The sequence below is a fragment of the Myiozetetes cayanensis genome, unplaced genomic scaffold (genome assembly GCF_022539395.1).
Source record: "Myiozetetes cayanensis isolate MyiCay16 unplaced genomic scaffold, myiCay2020 scf2-11, whole genome shotgun sequence".
In the NCBI taxonomy this organism is placed as follows: Eukaryota; Metazoa; Chordata; class Aves; order Passeriformes; family Tyrannidae; genus Myiozetetes; species Myiozetetes cayanensis.
In genome coordinates, this window is record NW_026087411.1 from 59,523,572 (window position 1) to 59,547,272 (window position 23,701).

Below are 23,701 nucleotides of genomic sequence, written 5' to 3' on the forward strand. Positions count from 1 at the left end.
TAGCAGGCAGCATTGCCAGTATACTTAGCAGGTTTGGGATCAAGTCATGTGTTCAACTCTGGTTCTGTTTTATCACCAGAAGAAGGAAAAGGGCTATAACAGACTCCTTGTAAGGATTACACATTAAAGAAATGGAATCTTTGAAGAGAAAATCAATCTATTATTTGATGCTTGATATTTAGTCTGCCTTACATCCCATCGTTATTGTAACTGAGTTTTAGAGAACACTGTGACTAAGATATGAAACTTACACAGGAATGAAAAAATGTCCTGCTTGAAAACTGAAACATAAGTCCAGATAGTGCAAAATGGCTTTAACACAACAGAAAATTGAAAGCCACTTTCTTTTTGAAGGCCATAAATAAATTTTCTTGTATGAAATATCATTAACTTTAGGATGCAGGGTTTTTCTTTTTGTTAAATTCTCTCTCTCTCAGATCCTTATTTCCTATCCCTCAAATTGCCTAATTCTAAATACAGTCAAGAGAAAATGAGTCTAGACTCAAGGTACTATAAATGCTTGGAAGATCTCCCATTGCCTCCTTCCTAGAGTGAAGTGCTGCCTGAGTTTGTGCTCTGATTTCACCTGCACGAGCCTTGGCAGAAGGATGAAAGGAGAGGCCTATGCAGCTTGACCTCCACCAGTATCTCTGTTTTCTCCCCTGAGGTGAACCCATTCTTGGGAACTTTCATTAGCCAAGATGTTCATCTGAAAGAGAAGAAAGGCTCTTTCTTTTTGCTTGTGAGGACATGTATGGTCCAAAGTTGTTCTGGTAACTGTTGAATTGAGAAGCAGACAGTTGTACATGAGCTTGGCTACTCGATCTTCTCATATAGTGAAATTAGGTAATCCTTGCCAGATTTGTTACATTTGTATTGATAAAGGATCTAAAACAGTTTTCACAGCATATTTTGACATAAGGGCCTCTAAAACTTTTCAGTTGCAAGGTACACTCTATTAAGGCCACTGGTAGCAGGTGCTTGTTCTTAGTACTTTCTGTCAAGACTTCGTAAGCAACATAACAAATCCAGAAGTCTTGGAGCTGAAAGCAACTGATGCAAATGAAAAGTGTTGCTTATCTGATGAAGTGCTAAATCTGCACTGCTTTTCATCTGAAATGGAGCAATGCAGCAAAACAGACATGGTGAAGTCTGGCTACCAGACCATGAGCAATTTCTGCTTGACTCAATCCTAGGGCGGTTTGAAATGACCAAACTGTACCCTACTGTTTAAAATTACCTCAGATCCCAAGGACTGGAAAGTGGTAAATGTGACATCAATATTTAATAAGACCCCTGGGGAAATTTGGAGAACTACAATGAGACAGATCTGCCTTATATACTGAGCAGATTAACTGCAAAACATTGAACAATAAAAATACGTTATACATGGAATGAATCAAAATGGCTTTTAGAGTAAAAGCTGTTGGAGTTATTTGAAGATATCAACATACAATTAAGGATGAGCTAATCACCAAATCATTTTAACAATGTCTCTCCTCAAAGTGCATTAAGGAAACTAAACAATTATGATTATAAAATTAGTAGACTAATAGGAAATGGAATAACTGTAGAACTCCACAAATGTTTGTAAGTGATCATGCAAATAATATGAAGGAGACACTTTTTGCTGATAACATTAATTATTTGCAGCAGTCAAAGCTAAGTCTACCAAGACCCGTGAAAAGATTTTGTGAGAATATCAATAAATAATGTAATGGCTGAAGAAATTCAATGCTGATAAATACAAATTAATGCAAAACCTGCCCTAATTGCACCTAATTCACAATAATGGTCTCTAAATGAGCTATTCGCACCCAGGAAAAAGATCTTGTAATCCTTGTGAGTATTTCTCTGAAAATTTCAGCTTAGTTCAGGGCAGTGATCAAAAAAACTAAACTGAATGTTAGGAATTATTAGGAAAGAAATGAAGGAATATAAAAGAAAACACAATCATGTCAGGCTGTATATGCCTCTAGAATGACAACAGTGTTTTCAGTTGTAGTCACATCAGCCCAGGAGGTCTGTCCTAGAGCTAGAGAGGTGTAACAACAGCAGCAAGGACAAAAACACAGAAATACAAACCAGTTCTCATCTGAGAAGAAAATGTACTCCAAAATAAAAGAAACTCAGGTGCAAGGGTCAAAGGAGGATAATTCTCTGTGCCAGTGGTGGGAAAGAAACATGAAAATCCCCTAGGGCTTTAGAGGAGGGATATGCACATCTTATCATCTCCAACAGGCTCCTCTGAATTTATCAACCTTATATTTTTATTTGTTACCTGATCACACATAGGTAGCAATGCTTCTCCTGTATTTGATCAAATGAATAGTACAGCAACTTTTCAAAGTCCAAGAAGTAAGGGTAACAAAGCTCACAGCTTTTACAGACTAACTGAAGTAAACACAAAATTTCATATTTTAAAAGACAAAAACAGTTTTACAGTTGGGCTTTTCCTAAAGTGGATGTGGTTTCCATATCAATCCACAGTGGATTTCCTGTCTAATTACTCATCCATTCATCCCCCTAAGCCATGTAAAGGTTTTCCACTAACAAGAGCCCTCTGCAATAGGTTCCACAGGTCGATTATGTGCTGCATGATAACCCCCTTCCTTCTGTTTGTTTTGGGACTGTCAACTTTCCGAGATGCCCCTTAATGCAACACAATATATTGAAAGGATCCAGGCTGTCAAAGCACCAAATAATAATATGCACCCAGCCTGCTGACACGTCTTTGAGAAGAGCTGTAATTTAATAGAAGATAAATCAGAAAGGAGCATAACAGAAAAGCAATATGAATTATACTTTCTCTCCTGTTAGCAGCTTTGGTGCACTAAGAAGAAACAGACTCTCTGCTAGCTGTGGCAATACTAATTCACCCACAAACCAAGTGGAAAAACAAAGTATAATTTCAACTGTAATTATTATTCAGGCAACAGTTCCTCCTGACCTAATAGCACCCTAAAAATATTCTCTTTCAAAATAAGTCTTTATTTTCTGCAGTCACTTATCTATTATATATTAGCTATTTTACCTGATGTACCACATTTAACTCTCTGGTCTAGTTGAAATACATTTGCCCTGGGAGGGTGTAAATTACCCAGATTGCCTGCCTGTGAGAAGGTGATCTTGCTAAAGGCACTATGTCTATATCAGGCAGAACCTCGTGGCTGTTCCTCAGCCGGAGGCCATGGTCTCTGGGCCTCCCAGGGGGCAAGGATTTGCAGAGTCCTGTCTTGAAAAACAGAGCTGTCCATCAACTTGTTGCTGAGAACATCTCCCTGGCCTTGGCAGCCAAACATTTCTGATTCAGTCTGGCAACAAAAGGACAGCTGTCAGTCTACGTATCAAAGTGCTTTGGGCCATGCTTGCTACAGGATGCTAAGAACTGTGGTGTAGTGTGTGCATGCAGATTTGTAGCACATAGTAGTAGGGCATATGAGCAACCCAAACCACTCTGTGTTTTGCAGCCCAGCTCTACTTCTGTGGAAGCTGGGACTATAGCACATAACACTCAAATTATTATTGTGAAATAGGACTGAGTTTGTCTTTAGATTATTAATTCACTTATGACTTCAACTGTCTTTTATTGTTGTCTTGTGTCTCTTCTCTGCTCTTTGGAAATAATTTTCATTTTTGCTAATCAGGCTAGTAATCAAAGCCTCCAGTTCCAGATGCAAGTTCCCACTCACAAAGTCCCTGAAGGGTTGATTGCTGGAAACTGGAAACTCCAGGGAGGATGTGACAGGGAAAGAAACACTCAGTTGAAGCAGCCATTCATTGCTCTTATAAGCAGGAACATGGATCTTTGTGCTAACTCAGTTCTTACATTCGCATGAGTAAAGCAGATGGGGGAAATTTTTGATTTAAAATAATACATTAATGCATATAAACTACAACTTGATATGTGTAATATCTGTTAAGATAGGGGACAGATTTCCTATTCTCAGTTGGCTCTGAAAGGCTATACAATCACTGAATCACCAAATATTCCGTCTTGGAAGGGACCCATGAGGGAAACAGTCAAAAACAGACAAAAAATGTTGAGTTCCCTTCCAACTCAGAATATTCTGTGATTCTGATTGTAAGTTTCTCTAATGCTTTGTTTGTCATAGAAACTTGGCTGATTATTCTTGCATAATTTTATGCATAATGATTTCTGATCCCATAAAAAGCAACAATGTGACTTGTGGAATGAATTTGTAAGTATGCTTGCAGGTTTATTTCGCCATTATTTAACTGTGTTTATCCCAGAGGCTCAGAACAAGAGTTTTAAAGGTATTCACTGCCAGCCTAAGTATACTTTCATGCCTATTAATGCAAATGTGCCATCCTGGTTATGTTTTTCCTGTAGACTGTTGGACGAATTTACCTCAGTTGGGTAGGAAGGACATTTGCAGTTTTTAAACACACTCTAAAGTAGTCTGATTAAAAACAGGGCTACTGTAAACATCATGCCAGCAGGCCACTCTATAAATATTTATTGGTTTAGTTTTGGGATTCTACTTCTCCCTCTGTCCTCCCAGTACAGAAATCTGGGGGATGAAAGAAACTCCTGATGATTACTCTGGTTTGAAATCAGTTTTTCTAACTTTGGTGTCTCCTAGTCCAGGTTTGCATAGCTTCTGGGTGTGCTGCCACTCTGAGCCTCTTTTTCTTTCCAATAAAGCACCATATGGTCTTTGCAGAAATGAGCAAAACCCTTCCTGTCATGTAACTTATGTGATGTGGACTTCTGAAGCTGCAGTAGGAAGCAGAGGGAATACAAGTGCTGTGTGCATAACCTGGCATGTCTGCTCATATCATTAATAAAATGTCTGAATAGCAGCTACACCCATTGACAAGCTTTCCTCTCTCTCATTTCTTTTGAAAGCTTCTTAACTTATTTGTGTGATTTCCAGGCTAAGTGTTGGTAGGATATGAAGTTTCTTTGATATCAGGGGAGTGTAACTCAGATGCTGCAATGTGTTCACACCAGACTGTGCTAGGTCCCTGTTGGGCTTGTGTTTATTTTTAAACTGGTCTTTATAAACCTACAAATCTAAATAACGGAGTTAGTGAAGGATGAATTACACACAACAGCCAAACAGCATTCCCATGTGGCATAGCCTCTGCCAGAGGAGCACTGGATGACTCCCATGATGACTCCCAGGCAAACCAGAGAAAGGAGAAGACTATGTGCAATATGGAGATTTTATCTGTGTGTTCAGTGTCCATTGCCCTAGGAATCCATTTGATTTTGGCCGTATGTTTCCTGTGCCTCTGTGACTAACTCTCTGGGGCCAGCTGGGGCTACAGCAAACTTCTGTTTGAATTTCTCTGGAGTGAGGAAAGGAGACAGGGTAAGAAAATGCCAAATATTTTGGCACAGCCAAGTGCTCTGAGATTTCTTTCAAGAATAATGATTAACAAATGTTAGCTAACTCTTCGCTGAAACCTCCTTAATCTAATTCTTACAAGGACCAGTTTCAGTCTGGAATACTAATAGTAACATTAATCCACCCATGCATAGGCTCATGTAGTATTTGAATGGAAATGTCTGCTGGTGTGAGGAATAGCTCACATGACAGACGTGGATGTGGCTAGACTGCTGAGCATGCTGTGGCTCATGCAGCCTGGGACCAAGGTCTTGCACTGACATGACACCCTGCACATCTCTGATTGAGGCTGACATGAAAGATGTGAGACACTGTGGCAGGAGGTCAGAATGTGGGAAGCACGGGGTCACATGGTTGGTGGACCAGCAGCAGCAGAGAGGGTGACAGGTGGTAGCTCAGCACCGTGGGGGTTTCGGTCCAGGGGACTGCAGAGAGGGATCCCTCTCCTCCTGTTCAATGCCTGCCTGGCCAGCAGAGAGACTTTGGGGTGGGGAACACGTTAAGACTTAGATTAGTAGTTTGTCAAATCCCATTTTTGATGTGTTATGGTATAAGTTATCACTTTATGCTTTTGAGTTGTGTGTGTGCAGTTTGTGCAGTCTCTTTATGCCTGGTTAAAGATGCCCAAACAAACTGACCTCAAAGAGAGGTCATACCACATTTTGAGCTAGGACCTACTCACGTTCATCTTTCCAGTCCAGGTTTTCCTGTGCTGGCAATGTAGATTGCTCCCCCAGCTTGATAGAGCACACTGCTCTACCAAGACATCAGCCTCCCCATACATGGTCTTCTAGTGTGTCCTCATGATCATGGTGACTTCACTGACTACAGAGAAGTCCTTCTTCCCTTTAATCCCATTGCCTCCAGCCTCTGTTACTCCATCACACTCCCTAGTGTAAATTATGGATGTATGTAAATTATTAATTCACATTGATGATCCAGAAATGCTACAGTAGTAAAAAAACTGGAGCCTTAGTAAGGAAGTAAGCAGTTACGACAGATGAAAAGTGGTCTTCCAACAGTCTGAAATTCCAGAATAGCAACAAGAGAAAATGAGACAAATTGATCTGTGGCTATCTTTAGTGTAACCCACTAACCCAGCACAAGCGATGTCCCATAACTTGTTTTGTCTGCGTTATTTTCAAAGTAATAAAGCCTTATATACTGAAAATGCAAAAAGTGTCTAGTATATAACTAAGAAAGTTATTATTTCCTTCTTCTTAATCTTAAGGCACAAATTAAGTGCGTTTTCTGTATTTCAGTGCCTTTGCTGTATCTCTAGAAAAAGTATTACTATGTTGACATGGAAAATTATAGAACAGATACGAAGGAAAAATGTCAGGTAACTGGCAATGTTAGCTCAATGAGCAATGAATCTATTTCTGTATGTCTGCTACATCTACCACAAAATGCAGTTTTAGTTGTGCTTCCTTGATTAACATATTTTTTATGCTATAAGTGTAATGCCAGGCTTGTCCTGTGTTTGAAGTTTTGCTGGGATGGATGAAGTTAAGAATATCTGGATTAACTAAAAAATTAATCTAGTTTTTCCTTTTTGCACCTTCATTGTTGAAATGCCCTCCTTACCTTTGCCGTATTATTCATTTAGGATGGTGTTTTAGCTGTTCTCTGCATATTCCCTTTGTTAGCAATTATTCTATGAACAACAGTATCCACACCAGTGCAGTGATACATCTCATTTTAGGGCATAATGGTAAAGCAGCTTTAAATTTATCAAGTTGCCATATTTACTTGATGGTTCTGCCTGATTTTGCCATGAACCTTTTTTAGTAATCAATCTAAATAAATTTGCTGAGGTTTGTATTCCAATTTCCTGTACTTAACAAGAACAAAGCTTGATGCTGCAGCCATAGCCTTCATCCAATTGCAAGCATTCAGTCATCCATTTGTTTCTGGAAGAAAGAGATTTGTTGCCCACTCTGCTCTGCTGGCTGGTAACATGCATACCTCAGAATTTAAGGTCATTTACAATTAATTTCTGTAGCTCTCTGTGCAGATTTAAGGATTTGACTATTTATTCCACTCTGATTTCTAGACACGGAAGTTCAGAGGACCTTCCTGAACTCTGCCTCGACTCTTCCTTGACTTAGCCTCTGTTCTGCAGTATTTCTTGAAGCCCTCCACTTCAGCGCTCTGCTAGAGTGGTATTTCACAGCCATATGCTTGTTCAGCTTCCCCCTCAGATGTACTGGGTTGGAAAATGTGACTGGGAAATGGGACATTTGCCTGTACAGTACAGTGGAGTGACAAACACAGGTGTGCATCATTTGACTGACCAGATGCAGAGAACGTTATAATTTTGTTTCATTTTGCCCTTTATTCTTCTAAACATTTGCACTTATTAATTTTTTTTTTTTTTTTTACACTGGTAGCTACCTTTGAATTTTATCAGTAGTTGCTGGTATTTCTTCTTGGCTTTGTTTTTCTGTAATGTTTTGGTTTTCTAAGTTATTACTGAAGTTAAATCATATCAACATGTTTTCTTCTTCTTCTCTTCTACTGTTTCAATGCCTCAAGTTCTCTGTATGGCTAAGAAAAGAAAAAAAAATAAAAGTAAAAAGGATGTAATAAAATGCTTTCCCTGAGTTTTAATTCAAATTGTAATTTTGCTAAAAAAAACAAAACCTACCAGAATCTCTAGAGTCAATCATGACCTCAAACCATCTCTGCCTTTCTTATCTGAAAGAAGACAAACTTTCATTTCAAAAAGGCTTCTACTGAAATCCTCATGTGTCTTTTCTTAATCATCTCCTTTTAACTACCTTAATTCTGCATTTTGATTGCTTTAATCCTTAATCACCAAGAGCAAAAAAGGGTTTTATTTTCCAGCAATGAGGAGAGTCCTTTCAAGCAACAGTTCCACATCCCAGCCTCTGCTAATGCATTTTTTGTCCAAGAGTCACTAAATAAAGCACATAAACAGCAGTGGGAGCAGAGAACCAGAAACCAACAGTCCAACTCCAGCCTCCTGCTGCAGAAGTATTTGCTTATCAATGCCAGGGTGTCCTTTTTGCTATGCCAGGAATGGCAGGCATATCACTTTTTGTTTTCCTATGTACTGTTCTAATTATTGCTCCACTATGAGTATGTTTTATTTCTCAGCCCAGCCGTCTCTTGGGACTGATTTTCATTCAGTACAAATGTTCTCATTACAAAGACTTAACATGAGGAGAATATAAATGAGAAGATGAGTGCATGCTAAGAACTTGCTTATACAGAAACTGTATTGATCAAAGGAACAGTAGAGTAAAACACATGTCAGCATTAACATGCTCCTATTTTCATGGTTCAAACAGTTTCCTTTCCCATAAGAATAGTGTGATTCCTTGTCTCTGAAACCAGGCCAGGAAAGACTTTGTTTAACTGAAATAACAAGTGCAAAGTGTTTCTACTGAAGATTATGGTACAGCAATAAAGAACTCTTTGAAAGCAAATGCATCTTCGACGGTTTCAGAGATTACCCCTGTCACTATGAGAAAATTCACAGAAGAATCAAAATTCTAAAAGGTTTTCACAAATTAAATTACTACGTGACCATGACTAGAACAATTTTCATAAAGCTAAAATACTACTTACTTATCCAAGTGATCACTGACCACGCAGCTGACCCACTCACCATGTCGGTTCTGGGAGGGTGCATCCCTCGGCAACTGCTTTTGTCCGGTGGTTTTGGGCTGTCTTTGCTGCTTCAGGATCAGGCAGTACTCGTTGCCAGATAAAGACTTCAGCAAATGTTCATGCAGGCCCTCCTCTGACCTCTAGCACTTTGAGTGAGACCAGAGGCATCTCTGCAAAGATATCAATCAATATCTTTGGGATTTCAGCAACAACTTCCCCTCCTCTTCCAAAGGGATGGAAACAGCTGAAACCAACAGTGCCAGTTCAGTCCCTCATTTTTTCAGGCCAAGAGAATATACCACTAACAGCTGAACTGAGGCAGAGGGCATTCACAGATAAAAAACTGTTTTGAAAAAGATTGATCAAAACCAAGTACCATGCTAAAAGCAGAGTGAAGCAACCCTCAAGTTGCCTCAAGCTACCAGTCTCCACCTGAGGCAACCATATTCCCTTCTGGCTTCCATGGGGCTGCAGATGGCTCTGTAGTGAAAAATTTTCATCTGTAGTGAAAAATTTTCAGTTCACAGTTAATTTCACGGGCATATTCTCAGACATAACTGAATTTAGGAAGCAAATGTATGTTTTTACTAAATTTCAATTTATAAGCTCTATTGAGTGCAGTGGCTCTGCTCACCTAGTTTTCCTGCTTCCTGACTACATAAATAATCTAACAAGAATATATGAATCATGTCCAGAGTGACATAAAAATGAAACAGAAAATCATTCTTGTCACCAGAATGAAGCATGGCTCACATACTGATCCATGACACATTTATATGGTCTTTAGGCTAAAATAGCACACACAAAGGTGCGCAGAGTTATAACAAGAAATTTCTATAAATACATCACATTAAGCCTCTTGAATTCTAACTTACTGACTGTATAACCTTGTCATGAAGTAGTATTTTACCAGAGCATCATACTTACTGCAGTAGGACCATCAACAGATACATGGCATTATCCATTGTAGGTCCCAATATCTGTATATCTGGATACAGTGCCTGAATCTGACCTCAGGTTCCAATCATTTTAGCTTTAGATCACCTTCAGTCAACACAGAAATGCCATTTAGTCTCCTATCAATGCTTAAACGCCTCTGATGCACAGCTCAACAGTGTAGGTAATTTATAGCATGGGCTGCTCAGATACTCAACACGTGCCTTCCACAACTTCCACAATACTACGCCTAAACCAAGTATAGATGTCAGGAACAATCTCTCAGTGGGTCATGGGCAGTCCAAAGACTTCCAGTTATACTAGTCCTGGAGGTTGAGCTACTCCTTTTAAATCTGTCAAAGACAGTTCTACAATCAGCAGTGTAGGAATACTCTTGAAGATGAGCAAGCGAGAAGGTAGAACTGAAAACAAAACATGGACAAACTTGCACCATCTGTTTGAAATACCAACATTTTCCCAGAATAACCTGTGCATCACTACCTCAAGACATTCCCCAAAATAAGTGCTTATTGAAGCAACAGAATTGTCTGAAAATGATTTGTGAGTGTGAGGAAGGCAATACATTTGTTCTAGTGGGTGCAGCTCAGAGCTTCACACCTGCCTATATTAGGTTCAGTTTGTATGTATCTGTATCCTTCAGTGCTCATCTCACAGCTCCATATAACATCTTTATCCTTCAATTTGGCAGCCAGGCCTCACTGACAGTGAAAAAAAAAATAAAAATTGAGAAAGCAAGAGGAAGGGTTGTCATAAGAGAATGAATCCAGATGCAAGGGTTTTTTTACCCTATTGTTTTGAATTCTGAGTAAATTAATAGTTGTGTCTTGTCAAAAGCAGAAATAAAGGCTATGCTTGGCATTTTAAAAGAACGTGAATGATTCAGAAACAAAAGCCCTGTTGACCTTCCTGGCTCAAAACATCTGGGTTTTGGTTGCTTAAACAGAGGTACACAGTGTCTTTTAACAGGCTCTGCAGTGTCCTTTATCCCACAGTTCCTGATCCAGCAGAGCACATCTCTCCTTTAGGCTTTGTGTCAGACTCACTATAGCACATCTCAAATGATACCTAACTCTCCTAAACTTTTTCGTAGCCACTGCTCTTGATGCCATCCATAAGAAACGAATGAGCAGGGTCTCTAATAATGAGGTCACCATATCAAAGTGCCTGGACATAAATTCAGTGATTAATTTCTATAGTTTTACTTGAAATGTGACAATAATGACTGTTACAAGCTGAATGATATAAAAAGGCCCTTAATCATGATAATAATGACTTGCATAGAGGAAAGGAGATGACAACTTTCAGATAGAGGTTGATAGATTCAGGTAGAATACAATAAATTCCTTTCCTGTTTTCACAGCTGAGTGTCTGGTTTTGTGTTCTTATGTGCAAGTTGGATTTAAATTGCTTGATAGCATATGAAAAGCTACCTCTCAATGATCTCCAGGGATTATTTCAGATTCATATTTAATTTTTTTAATCTATTCTAGAGATGTTTTGAGACTATTCTTAAACTCAAATTTGATGTTGAAGGGTGGACCTCTGGGAAGTTGCACCCAGTATTTACTTCTAAACCCATGCTGCCCAGAATATAAACTAATTCCTAGAGCCTCAAAGTCTGGCCTTGAAAACAAAAATGGCTTGGGCCTAGCTTCCGCATGATTTCAGCACCCAAGCTCTAGATCAATATGTTGGCACAACATCTGCAGTCAGTTCCATGATGTGATACACAGGAGCACGATTTCTGTCAACCTTGTTACTTGCAAGTACTTAATTTTATTTAAGTTTATTTGGAGACAGGTGAAAATACACACACAGTGCAAAGGAAAAATATTTTATTGTGAACGTGGCATGTTTGAAATGCGCCTCAGAATATACTGCTATATATCAAATGAGATTAAAAAAAAAGCTCTGACATGAGATAAATGAACACTGCTTGAGAACAATGAAGAACATGCACACAGCTGCTCTAACAGCACAATTCTGATACCAATCACAACATATTATATAGCTTTTGTGACAACGTTTAGAAAAAAATGCAAATATAGGACCTACTCCTGCATTATTGTACATCATCCAAATCTTCAGTGAAACTTGCAGGTGTGTGGAGGGAACAATGAGAGCAAACTGACACCCCATCTCAAGCAGGAGAAGGTAGAGACAGAGGAAACATCAAAAACGAAAGACAAAACCACTATTCTACAAAAGTAAAAAGGCAAATATTATCCCAAGGAATATTATTATTTGCACAAGAAATCTTAATTGCAGCATCCTGACTCCATTAAAGCCAATGCGAGTATGCCATTGAGATCAGTGGAGCCTGAATTTCATACTGAAATTTAAAACATTCTTGCGTTAGTGTAAACATTGGCAGAGAAATCTCAGCATCTATATAAGTATTCAAGTGCTGTTTAAAAAAACAATAAAAAATAGACAACGCTAACCCAAAATGCCAGTACAAATCCAAAAGGCAGATAATTAAAAGAGGGTTTTTTTTTCAAATATACATTTTGAAGTATTTAAAAACATCTATTTCTTAGTATTTGTATACCGTTGTTAGGGAACAAATATATGAGAAAAAACTGAGTTATTTACAATGATAAAGGAAGGGCACAGTGTTTGCTCAGATTTATTTGAAACCAGTATTTTTCCACTTTGGAGTCATGACATATACCTGCACACTCAAACATGTTTCAAAGCAGTGCTGAGAAATGGCTGTACTTCATTGTTATGGAATATAATCCTTCTGTGCAAGTATTTCAGTATGATTCCTCATAAGCCATTTACACCCATTCATATTTTCAGCTAAAAAAGAACAAGAAACCAACCTTAAAAATTTCTTGTAGAAATATTTTGTCTTTAAACAACCTGATACGATTTTACAGTCATGCATTTGGAGATTCAGAGTCAATAAAACTTTTCCATTTACTGTTAGAGTTGTGCCTGTCTTCAAACAGTTCTTTGCTAATTTTTGTGCGGATCTCAGGACTGGATAACAGCGCCTTTATCTGATTCAGTCTGGGTAACAGGGCCTGTGTTTCTCTGCGTAAAGCTTCCTTTGCTAAGTCTGCTTCATGGCTCTTTCCTAGAGAAAAGGAACAATATAATACATTTTAAAACAACTAATTCATTTAGAATCATTAATGTATGGAAAGAGATCATATCTGGTTTGGACAGTACTAAGTGCTCAGTTTTTGCCCATATTGAATTTTTATAAAAAGATACTTCATCAAAAAATATAATTTACATCAACAAATGCTACCAAAAAGTAAAGAACAGTACAGTGTCACATTTAGGAGAAATTCCTGCCATATTACATACTGTGTAATAGTATCTGCAATGAATATCTGTAGTGGTAATTTTTAGCTTGGGATTGACTGCCGTTGACTAGGAAACAGCACGTGCTCTCACACGGAGCAAGCAGCCCTGCGGCAGTGCCAAACCCTCAGGCGGAGGGCATCGCTTCTACTTCTGTCAAGGCCTTTTCCACAGCCACTCATGACAATCCAAAAGACAAATGCAAAAGGTTCAGTTTTTCTTCAAAAGCAAGGAAGGGGTTCTTGGTATCAAGAGGAAGTGAAGACTGGAGCTGCCTGCTTCACCATTCTTGTTTCTCTTCCACTGTCCATCCCTCCCAGCATTCACAGATTTTCAGCAGTGCAAACACTTATGAAACCAGTAGACAGTGTCCTTCAATTCAGAACAAACTTTTGATAAGAGACTCACAAAGCAGAGTTCTTGTCACCCAGCACCACTTAGCAAATTTCAGCAGGGGGCTGGGACGTGTCTTTGTAGTTATTCTTGGTGGGATATTTGCTCCCGGGCCTTTTGCACAGTGCTCACTTGCTGTTATCCTTGTCGCTCCCATTCTTACTGCCGCTTGCTGCTTCTTCAGTTTTTGTGGGGCTTCCATCAGTCTCTCTGGTTTTGTTTTGCGTTTCTTCTAAATATTGCTGTACAGCCTTCAGCACCGCGTTCTCCACCAGCCTTTTGCTGAGGCTCACCAGCTCTGCATCGTCTGGCTCTGCTGCATGTTTTTCACCTATGCGTCACAACAGACAAGAGAAGGAATTCATTGCCAAGGAAAGAGAGCAGCTGTGATTGTATCAGGAGCCTCTGTCTGAGCTGGATTTTAAGTTATTAGCTGCCTCTTCCTGATTGTAAAAAGTAATTTCCCCTCCCTCAAGCTCAGAAACAAAAGCGTTCCCTGAAGATGTATACAGTATATCAGATCAGAAAGATTTCACTGCTTATCTGTATTGTAACACTCCATTAAAAGCAACAGCTTAACATTAACTATGAACAATCACTCAGAAGAGCAAGTGTGCAAATTTAATTTCTTCTGGCCAACAATCATCTGTGACATCTGGGTAAAGATGAAGAACATGGCACAACTTTACACTTTAGTAGGTAGCATTTAGGTGCCTCCGTTTTGTGATTTTGCTTAATAAATCCAACACCTGTCTATTTATTCACTTCTTGTAATTCAGGAGTTACTCATGGAAAAAATTACTAAAATACTCTAAGCACAGGTTAGAAATATTTCTGTAAACAAAGCATAAAACTTAGAAAAACCATATACTCCTCCCCTGCCTCTCTTCTGTCTTCTAACTTAAAGCTCTGATATCTGAGGATTGCAAGTTCCAGCACTCTATTCTTAGATATCTGCTGACAAAAGCAAGAAGCTGGCATTTCCCTGCTTTGCTAAGCCTTCATATGAATAAACATTTATAACAAAACAACTACATACATAGTGAGGATTCGCATACATTGTGACATCTAATTTGAAATGGTACTTTTCCACAAAACATTTTCCCAATAAACTATGTAGCTTACTACAGAATCCTCCTTTTATGAAGAATGCATTCAATGAAAAATAAATTTTATTTCCCAATTTCCACTGGCCATGCCATTTGCCACTTCACAGTCTCCTGCACTAGGTAAATAACTGTCTTCCTCCATTTATATTTAAAGGTCATACTTTTAACGTCCTCTTCTGGAGTTCGCATTCTGCAAACAGTAATAAGAGGCTGCTTAGTCCCACTCATCTGGTGAAAGAGATGTTATTGTATGTTCCCAACACAGAGCTTTGTACTTATGGAAATTTATTCAAGTTTGCCTGCACATATAGATTATAGTTATAAAATACTTTTATTAGTGTTTCTAATTGGTTGCAAAACCTGGAGTGATTTCACTGATAAAACATAATTCATATGGGGATTCAAGGAGGAGAGGGAGAAGTAAACAAAACTCTTCATATTCAGATGCAGCACCTTTATTAGCTGTTAACATGAGCATCGTGCTCTGGAACAGCAAGATACACTAAACACTTCCAGTTCTGGGCCTCCACAGCACTGTTACTGTGGGGAAGGAAGAACTGCACTCCCCAGCTGAAGAATCACGACTAGACCTTGGTAAAGCATTTAATTACATTTTAGAAGAAGTTTGGAAAAAATACACTAAAAATATTGAAAGGGTATCTATGTGGATAGTTTTGGCTAAAACCAAATTAAAAAAATATGATAAAACACTAAAAACAGATTTAGCATTTCCAAGAAGAAACATTTTAGGCTAATACGCAAGTCCAACAGAGACAGAGATACTATTCCCAAAACCAAACACCTACATGCTCCACATTCTCTAACTCACTGCTTGCCATGTCACTATCTCTAAATCCTAGGTTTAAGTCTATCCTTTAACTTACAGAAAGAAGGGACTAAATTCAGACTCATCTCTCAGAACACTCAAGATATATAGGAGAAGCATCTCCTCGCAGCTTTTCTGAATTGATCCCACAAGCCCCTTTGAATGCAGCCCTTTGATTCCTAATTTCCTTTGCTTTTAGCAAAGATGTTCGAAAAATATGTTGGAAGTCCCAGTCTATTTATTCAGTAGAAAAAAAAAAATTGTGGTTTTCAGTTGCAGAGTTTCTCATTTTTCAGAATTGCTCATGGGTCACAGAAATCGTTACTCACACAGCGCTAATGATCAGTCCATGCAACTCGGAACAAAATCAATGAATAATATGGTGCTCAACCACTCTTACATTCGACCCTGTAGTATTTAACATGCAGAATATGACTAATCAGACACAGAGGCCTCCAGATACCACAAAACAGTAGTGACTGTATTTACTCAGAATGTCATTTTACTTGTAGTACATCATGTATTATTCTTACAGTCTTAAAAAGGACAGAGCTCTTCTCTCATAAATACTTTCTGCAAAATAGTTCTCATTTATATATATATGTATAAAATCCATATATCTACTGTTGCATCTATAATTTCAAAATAAATAGTGCACTTGTAAGTAATTTCTCAACTGTAGGAAAAGATTAATTAAAATGAGCCTTTTAAAAGTAGAGTTTATATAGCTACAGAAGAATGATTTTGGTTTTTTTTTGTTCATTTACTTTTAATATTTTGAGATACTCACGGCTCATCAACAGTCTAGGCTCAAGTCTGTAGCACCTCCTAAGTGAGCTCTGCACTCCCACTGGAAAGACATACACAACATCTGACTGACATGCAAATGCATGCACATCCCTGCATGAAGATCGTCCTTGGATCTATCCATCTGGCCACCTTGGTGGACTGCCACATGGGGCTATATGATTCCCTGATGCTCTGTTTCTATTCTCATAATCCTTAAATAGCAGTTGTGGGAGTGTCTGCAATGCTGTGGTTCACTGGCAAGGTAGCTGTATACTATTGTACCATTCCTACTCATGACTGTTGATAAAAACAAAAAGGTCATGTAATAAAACTGAGTATTGATCATCTATATTTAACACACATATATGTCCTTTTATATCTCTCTCTCCATGATGCATCTGCTGTTTGCCTGCTTCTTAGATGAATACAATTCCTTTGCAGCTGGTAAATGCTTCTTTGTGTGGACTGTCTTACATTATTGGAATGATCAGAATATCAGTAAAAGTCATTGCAGAGATGAATGTTTCAGATTTAAAAAGAAGGTTTCAAAATTCAGACTTGCTCTATTTGTAAACTCTCTTCTGAAAAGGGAGCAGACATACCACAAGACTGTTTTTGCATCAATGCTGTGATACTTAATTCTGTGCCTATAAATAAAAAACTTCCCCTGTCTTCTTATCCATGTGGTTCAGAATAAAAACAAAAAAAACCCCTTTCATTTTATCCAGGAATTCTATTCTGTAATTTTCAAAATATGAAAACAAATTCATACCTTTTGGGTGTACCTCAGTGCATCCAGGCTTAGCAGTGTTTTTTATTACTGCAACTGAAGTACATCCCTTGTCCTGAAATGACCACCATTTTTTACAAAGGGAACTTATCAACTGCGCAGAATTATTCAAAAGGTGCTTTCTGATCCTATATCCGGATGCTAGCAGTTATGGACATGAACCAAATGCCTGCATCCAAATCCAAGTTTGGATTCAAATTCACTGCTATATCCCTCTACTGGACTAGGTTTACTTTCCAAGTGTACACTCCCTTCCACTTTACAAGACTGTGATCTGAATTTTGAAATACTGTATTGGAACAAATCAGGTATCGTGGTCCTGGTACAGCATTTTCATGGCCCTGACACAGCCTAGAGTATGTGTAGATATCTCAAATCTGGAGAGAGGCAGGACTGTTACTTGAATTCCTCTTCTGTTTATATGACTAGTCCTATTTTTTTTTTTTTTGACAGATTTAATTGAAAGAAGCTACAGTGGATCTCATTCATAGAAAAAGATAGTTTTACAACCTTTTACCAGCTACACTCCAATACAATGTTCTGCAATCCTCTCCTCATGATCTCAACACACTGGGCTTTGTTTTTCCTTCCAACAACCTTTCTTGGCAATAAAATAATGACAACATGGAGAAAATTACAAAGAAGACCCTTGGTATTTTGAATGGGTAACCAAGATGAGTGGGGAAATCTGTACTCTGGCAACAGAGGTTCTGCTCTGCACCCTGGGGAGGGCTGTGGAAACAGACATGGCTCCATCTACCTTTTGGTTTATTAGTTTTCTAATACAGTTTCTACAAACTCTAGAAACAAAAAAACTCACACGGGTTGCCCCATAGGCAATTTTCCAAAAACTAAACATTAAGAAATTCTTTCTGAATGCTGGAAAACTTCATCTTTCTACTTACACAGTGCCTCATAACAACACCAAGGTGAGCCAAGTTGCTGTTGCATATACACAAAGCTTTCACCACAAGATTCCTTTTCTATAGTGACTCCTCAGTGGCTCCAACTCATAATAATCCCTCACTGTAATTGACTATTAACACTCTCCCTGTACAGAAGTAAAACTGTGTGTGCAATACAACAGGACTAAAAGGAAGGCAACAACTATGCTAACTACTGATGGAGTAAAAAACCTTCAGCAGAAGACTTGCAATTATTTCTGCACATGGGGGGTTTGGAGAAAACCAAGGAAGGCCAATGAAACAAATGTCAGACAGATTTCAGCATGTGAATTCATACACTTTGCAATGTCAGTGGTTGTGCCTTTATCATGGTTCCCTACATCTATGTTAAAAGGAAAGACTAAGACTGAAGACATCATTTATACTCATAATGCCCAGGTAGATGCAGACTATTGCAAGGTTTCTGTGCCCAGCTGTAGCCTGTGCAAACATCTAGTTTTTGTGATACTGATTCAAAATTAAATTAAACCTCACTGACTTCCGTGGGAACTGGATGAAGTTCCCATGCCTGCATCCTGAACTGGAATGTCCTGTACATCAGATCAACATGTTGAACATTTTCTTTACTGAGGTGAGGACTTTCAGAAAAATTTCATAGGCCATATATATTAACAGAACTACTAGCATTAGAAAAATACCATCCACCTTCATCCTGCAAAGACAGAGAGTCCACAGTCCATAATAAATTGAATAACAAGCTATAATCAGGCACCAGACCATTTGCTTCCCCTCCTTGCCACAGGCTGCAGATGAGCCAGCATGGCTGGCCATGATTCAAGATCATGGTTTTAAAGTAATGAACACAAACATGAGCATGTGCCCATATTTAATCAACACAATAAGTACAGACAGGAAAGTCACAACTCGGAACATTTCCTTGTTAATTAAGAAGGACTTGCATGAAATATGTCTAAAGTGGTCACTTAAGGAATTGACACAAATAAGGCACTGGAAGGAAGTGTGAAATTATAATCTCATTATGACATGATGGTTATGATATATCTGTTGCTGGATGCTCCCACCTGACGTGGGAAATTTAACAAACTTCTTTAGGTTTACATATATTGTAAATACAGCATTGTCTAACAAGGCAATTCAGGAAACACCAATCTGTCCTTCCATGCTGAACACATGGGTTTCTAGTTTGTTGGAAAGAGCTTTTATTTAATTTGGCCCACCATGCAATAAACATTATAAAATTAGGAATTTCTAGTAAAGAGGAAATTAAGGGTGTTGCAGCTATTCAGGGAAAATTATGCTCTTGCCAGATTCAGCGATGACAGCAGGAATACCTGCAGCTCCCTTCAAGCTGGAGACTTGGCAAACGTGGCAAAAGTTTGGGTTGTTTCACACAAAACCCACTGAAGCTCAATGATTTAAAATTTCTGACCACCTCTAATGGTAGAAATGGGATGTGATCTACTAAACCTATTCTTCCTTCTTCAAGCACTGGAGGATGTGATGCCACAGGCATGAGCCTTCAGAATGAACAAAATAAAAAAGGTGATGTAAGACTCTAGTCCTGGCATACAGGGAGTTCTGTTAAATATCTTGGTTTTATTTTCCTATTAAAAGGTACCTGCTGACAGAGACATTTCCTGACTCCTTTAATGTAGTTTAATGCTTAAACTTAATGAATTTATAAGAAGTCTAGTGTAACAGGCAGCAAAGATAACATCATGGCTGAAGGAGAGAAGGCGGCTTAAAAAGCTGTGAGTTTTAATTGATTTTCTCACCAATATTCAGGCAGAAAAAAGAGCCAAAATTACAAAAGTGGTTTTACATAACCACAGTAATATCCACTGTGCAAGGTGACAATGGGAGAACCAAAAGATTGAGGCAGATCATGGTAGGAAACATAGAGGTAACGTTATTCACCCCTCTTCCCCATTCACAGTGCTGCCCAGTGCTACCAGCTCAAGGGAACAGGGAACAGGGCCACTTGGGTCAGCAGTGTCATCAAGGAGAGCGGAAGAGCTCCTCCTCCCTCCAGGACGCAGCCAGGGGGTAAGTCTCCTGCTATTTCCAGAGCCTTAGAGACCACGTTGCCCAGTTTCCCAGGGAAGAGCTGCATTCTGGAACAGGACAGACTCAGCAGTCTTCAATAGTCCTGCAGAAATAATACTGAGAATGTAACACACTAGGGGAGACTGTGCAGGTTGCTTCACTATTGACCACAGATAGAGCCCAATGGCCTTGAAGGAAAAAAATCATCCTGCTAGGTCACCAAGCTGAGGGAGCTGTAGGCCTAAAAAATGCAGCAACTAACCAAAACAGGATCTACAAAGATTTTAATTGTCACAGTCCAAATGTTTTGCCAAAACCTCCAAGTCCCTGCTTATGGACCAGTCAGCCATGGAAATCAAACGTTTACTCACAGGCATGACAAGGGAAGTCATTTAATAAACATTCACCTCTTGTTACTGTTTCCTATCCTGTCTCTGTGATTTTCAGTTTTACATCTTTAAGATTGATTTGTTACTATACAGCTTCCAATGGGATGCTATTTTGGCTGAGACTTCTTCATGCTACTGTCAAGTACACTAAAAAAAGCAACCTTTTTTGGACTAAGATAGATTGTTAAAAACAAGTGTTAATAAGTGAATCTTAGCAAGCTGATCCCACGTTGTTGCTTCTTCTGAGCTCAGAAGACAACTCCATGCAAACTCATGCTATCAGACAGTCTCTCACATAGTACATGTCTTTCCTTGGGGAAAGCAATTTTGAATATATTTGTAAATTATGGAGAGAAAAGTCAACTTTTAATCAACATGCATTTTCATTTAATTATTTCAGTTACACTAGTATGAGTGAAAGACAGCTTCATACTGCTTGATCTGCAAAACAAAAATGAAATCTTTTAAAAATAAAGATCAAGTATAACTGCACTTCAAGAGAATGTCCAACAGCATCCATAAAATGCTGTCATAATTTTAATTTAATAATTTTAATTTAATAATTTTAAGTATGTATAATTTTAACAGAAAAACGTAATTTTCAAGGTGCTTTTAACATCTCTGTAACCATACTTAATTAGATCCTGAACCTAACAGAAGGAGGTTAGAGTCACCTCTTTTGGTATGATCTTACATAGGTTTGAACTGGTACCATAACTGCATTTCAGGGCTGCCAAAATAGATGGGTCTAATCCTTTTCCCCCAGAATCTTCCTCTTGAAGAAATTGAACCCACTACATAAGCTTCTTGGGCAAACCATGAAATTATGTATTTTTGAACATATGAGTAATATTGTTGCTGTCTTTCATTCCATGGATCAAGTCTACAGATTTGGACTGAATTTATTAACAGCTTTGGGAAAACTAATATAACACCCTTAAGTCAATTTGAATGACATTTTAAAAAGCCCCCATTAAGTACTTACCATAGCACTTCCTATCTGAATCCCCTTTATCTATTATATATTTTGTCTTAAAGACCATGTAGTTCCAACTCCCCTGCTATGGGCAGGGAGAACATTCCACTAGACCAGTCTGCTCAAAGTCTCATCCAATTTGGCACTGAACAATTCCAGTCATGGGGATCCACAGCTTCTCTGAGCAACCTCACCACCCTATTTCAGTTTAAAGCCATTACCCCTTGTCCTATCACCACATGTCCTTGCAAAATGTCCCTCTTGATGTCCAAAGAAAAATATTCCAAAGGCAAGATAAGCAGCAAATTCGGACATGTTTTCGTTTGGTCATAATAAATTGCTCTGTGCCATGGGGTTTTTGGTCACCTCAGCCATATTAAATCAGAATAGCTGTAGATAAAGAGTTAAGAATGCTGAAGGTATGACTACAGTTCATTTAATCTAATTCACAGGAATCTAAAAGTTGCTATAGCACAACAAAATCTGTGGATGAAAAAAACCCTGAAACATTATCATGCCATAAAACTAAATTTAATGCAATTGATCCTTCACATGAAATAAGCCGATTTTATAATCTACTGCAAGAAAAAAATTAAATAATAGGAAAATGAGGGGACAATACCAATTTTTTCCCCCTCCTTTGTTCTTTATGTATAGGGCAAATATCTTCATTTGCTCAACAAGTACCTAGTAATCAAAATTAACATTATGCTTGACTCTGCTTCACCAGTAGAAATCAAGAATAATGGACTCCTGATTACTTTTTTGAACCAGTGGGCTTTCCTTTCACATCCTTCCTATGCTAAATATCTAATAGTTATAAAAGCATTTCCTTTGTTAAACAACATAAAGCCCCTTAAAAATAACCATTTCTCTACCTATTAGCAACACTTCTTTAATGAAAGTAAATCCCTACAGCTCTTACACTGCATTCTAACAAAAGAGTAACTCCCCCTCCTTCTCTTTTCCTGTATTTCTACTTCCTCAAACTCAGTGAGTCAGACTGTTCTAGCAACACTTCAATGAAATCAATCCAGAAAAATATGTCTGCTGTACCAAAAACTGAACTAATCATCACAACTTTTATGAACTTACACATAATGGATTGCTCATTACCATGCCTTAAAATTGACAGTTCTCTTCTTTTTACACTCCTTTTCCCACTAGCAAAATATTATCTCTACCTATACAGTACAGACAATTCCAGTCCTTTCTCTTCAGCATCTCAATTGCTCTAAATCTGTCCTATTAACATCAGTGGAAAACTGCTTATTTATGTCAGCTGGTCTTCTAGGCCTTTGTTTCTAGCAGGCTAATTCTGATCTGGAGTTTCACATTTTCTTTCTTTGTGCTCTTATTTTAAATCAGTATTTTTCTCAGTCTTTCTCCAACTCAAGAGTAAAAGAATAAAGGGTGGATATTCATACCGTAACCAGTTTTTCCATTTCTTTTCACTACATTCAGAACCAACAGTGTAATCAAAAGCAAGTATTTTTATTTGTTTTGTCTTTATGTTTTCCATACAGAAAAGTTCTCCCACTTCTATGTCTGGCTACAGAGGCCAAGAAAAGTTCATTAAAGGTGAGGTGAACAAAAGAAATGGGCAATGGTTCCCCTCAAGAGCCAATTATATCATTCATAATTTTGAGATTTCCTGAGATGGGTAAGCACATACACTTGCATGGCACCATGCAATGTGGTCTGAACTCCAAGAATGCAGGTATAGCTATACATTATTATACAATAATTAGGTCACACCCTGTTATCATGTGGGCGTCAGAAACAGGAACCTAGAGCATTTGAGAATTAGCCTGTCCTCACAACCTGGGTGCAGCACCACGTTGATCCTGACATTCTGCTGCTGATGTAGAAGCTTATACTGGGACAGATCTTACCAAAAACATATTATGTTTTTATCTAAAGTCTAATCCTGTAACCTTATTTTATGCCTTCTATAGAGATCTTCTATGGCTTAAAAAAAGGGACTAAGGGAATGATAAGGATCTCTTAAAGCAAAATGATCACTTAATGACCAACATAAAGTAAAATTTATTTCATTACATCAGGTGATCAACAGTGCTTCACAACACAAAAACACTACAACAAATTTCATTTTAACTAAGAAAGATCATCTCAGACTTTAGAGGGGGGGTTCAATCACTAGA

The 23,701-nt window shown here is 38.3% G+C and overlaps 1 protein-coding gene across 3 annotated transcripts in view; it reads right to left on the reverse strand.

Moving 5' to 3' along the window:
• Positions 1–11,792: 11,792 nt before the first annotated feature.
• Positions 11,793–23,701, reverse strand: part of AKAP7 (A-kinase anchoring protein 7) — an 80,371-nt gene continuing 68,462 nt past the window's right edge. Inside the window, exons 7-8 of one of the 3 annotated variants that reach the window (XR_007629113.1) lie at positions 13,296–14,016; positions 12,914–13,059 (exon numbers count right to left, since the gene is read on the reverse strand). Coding sequence is in view for 2 of the 3 variants with exons in the window: in XM_050316670.1 (XP_050172627.1) it covers positions 13,814–14,016 (203 nt within the window). In the remaining variant the exon portion in view is untranslated. Of the gene's footprint in view, positions 14,017–23,701 lie in introns of all 3 variants that reach the window. The other 2 variants (XM_050316671.1, XM_050316670.1) reach the window with 2 other exon arrangements.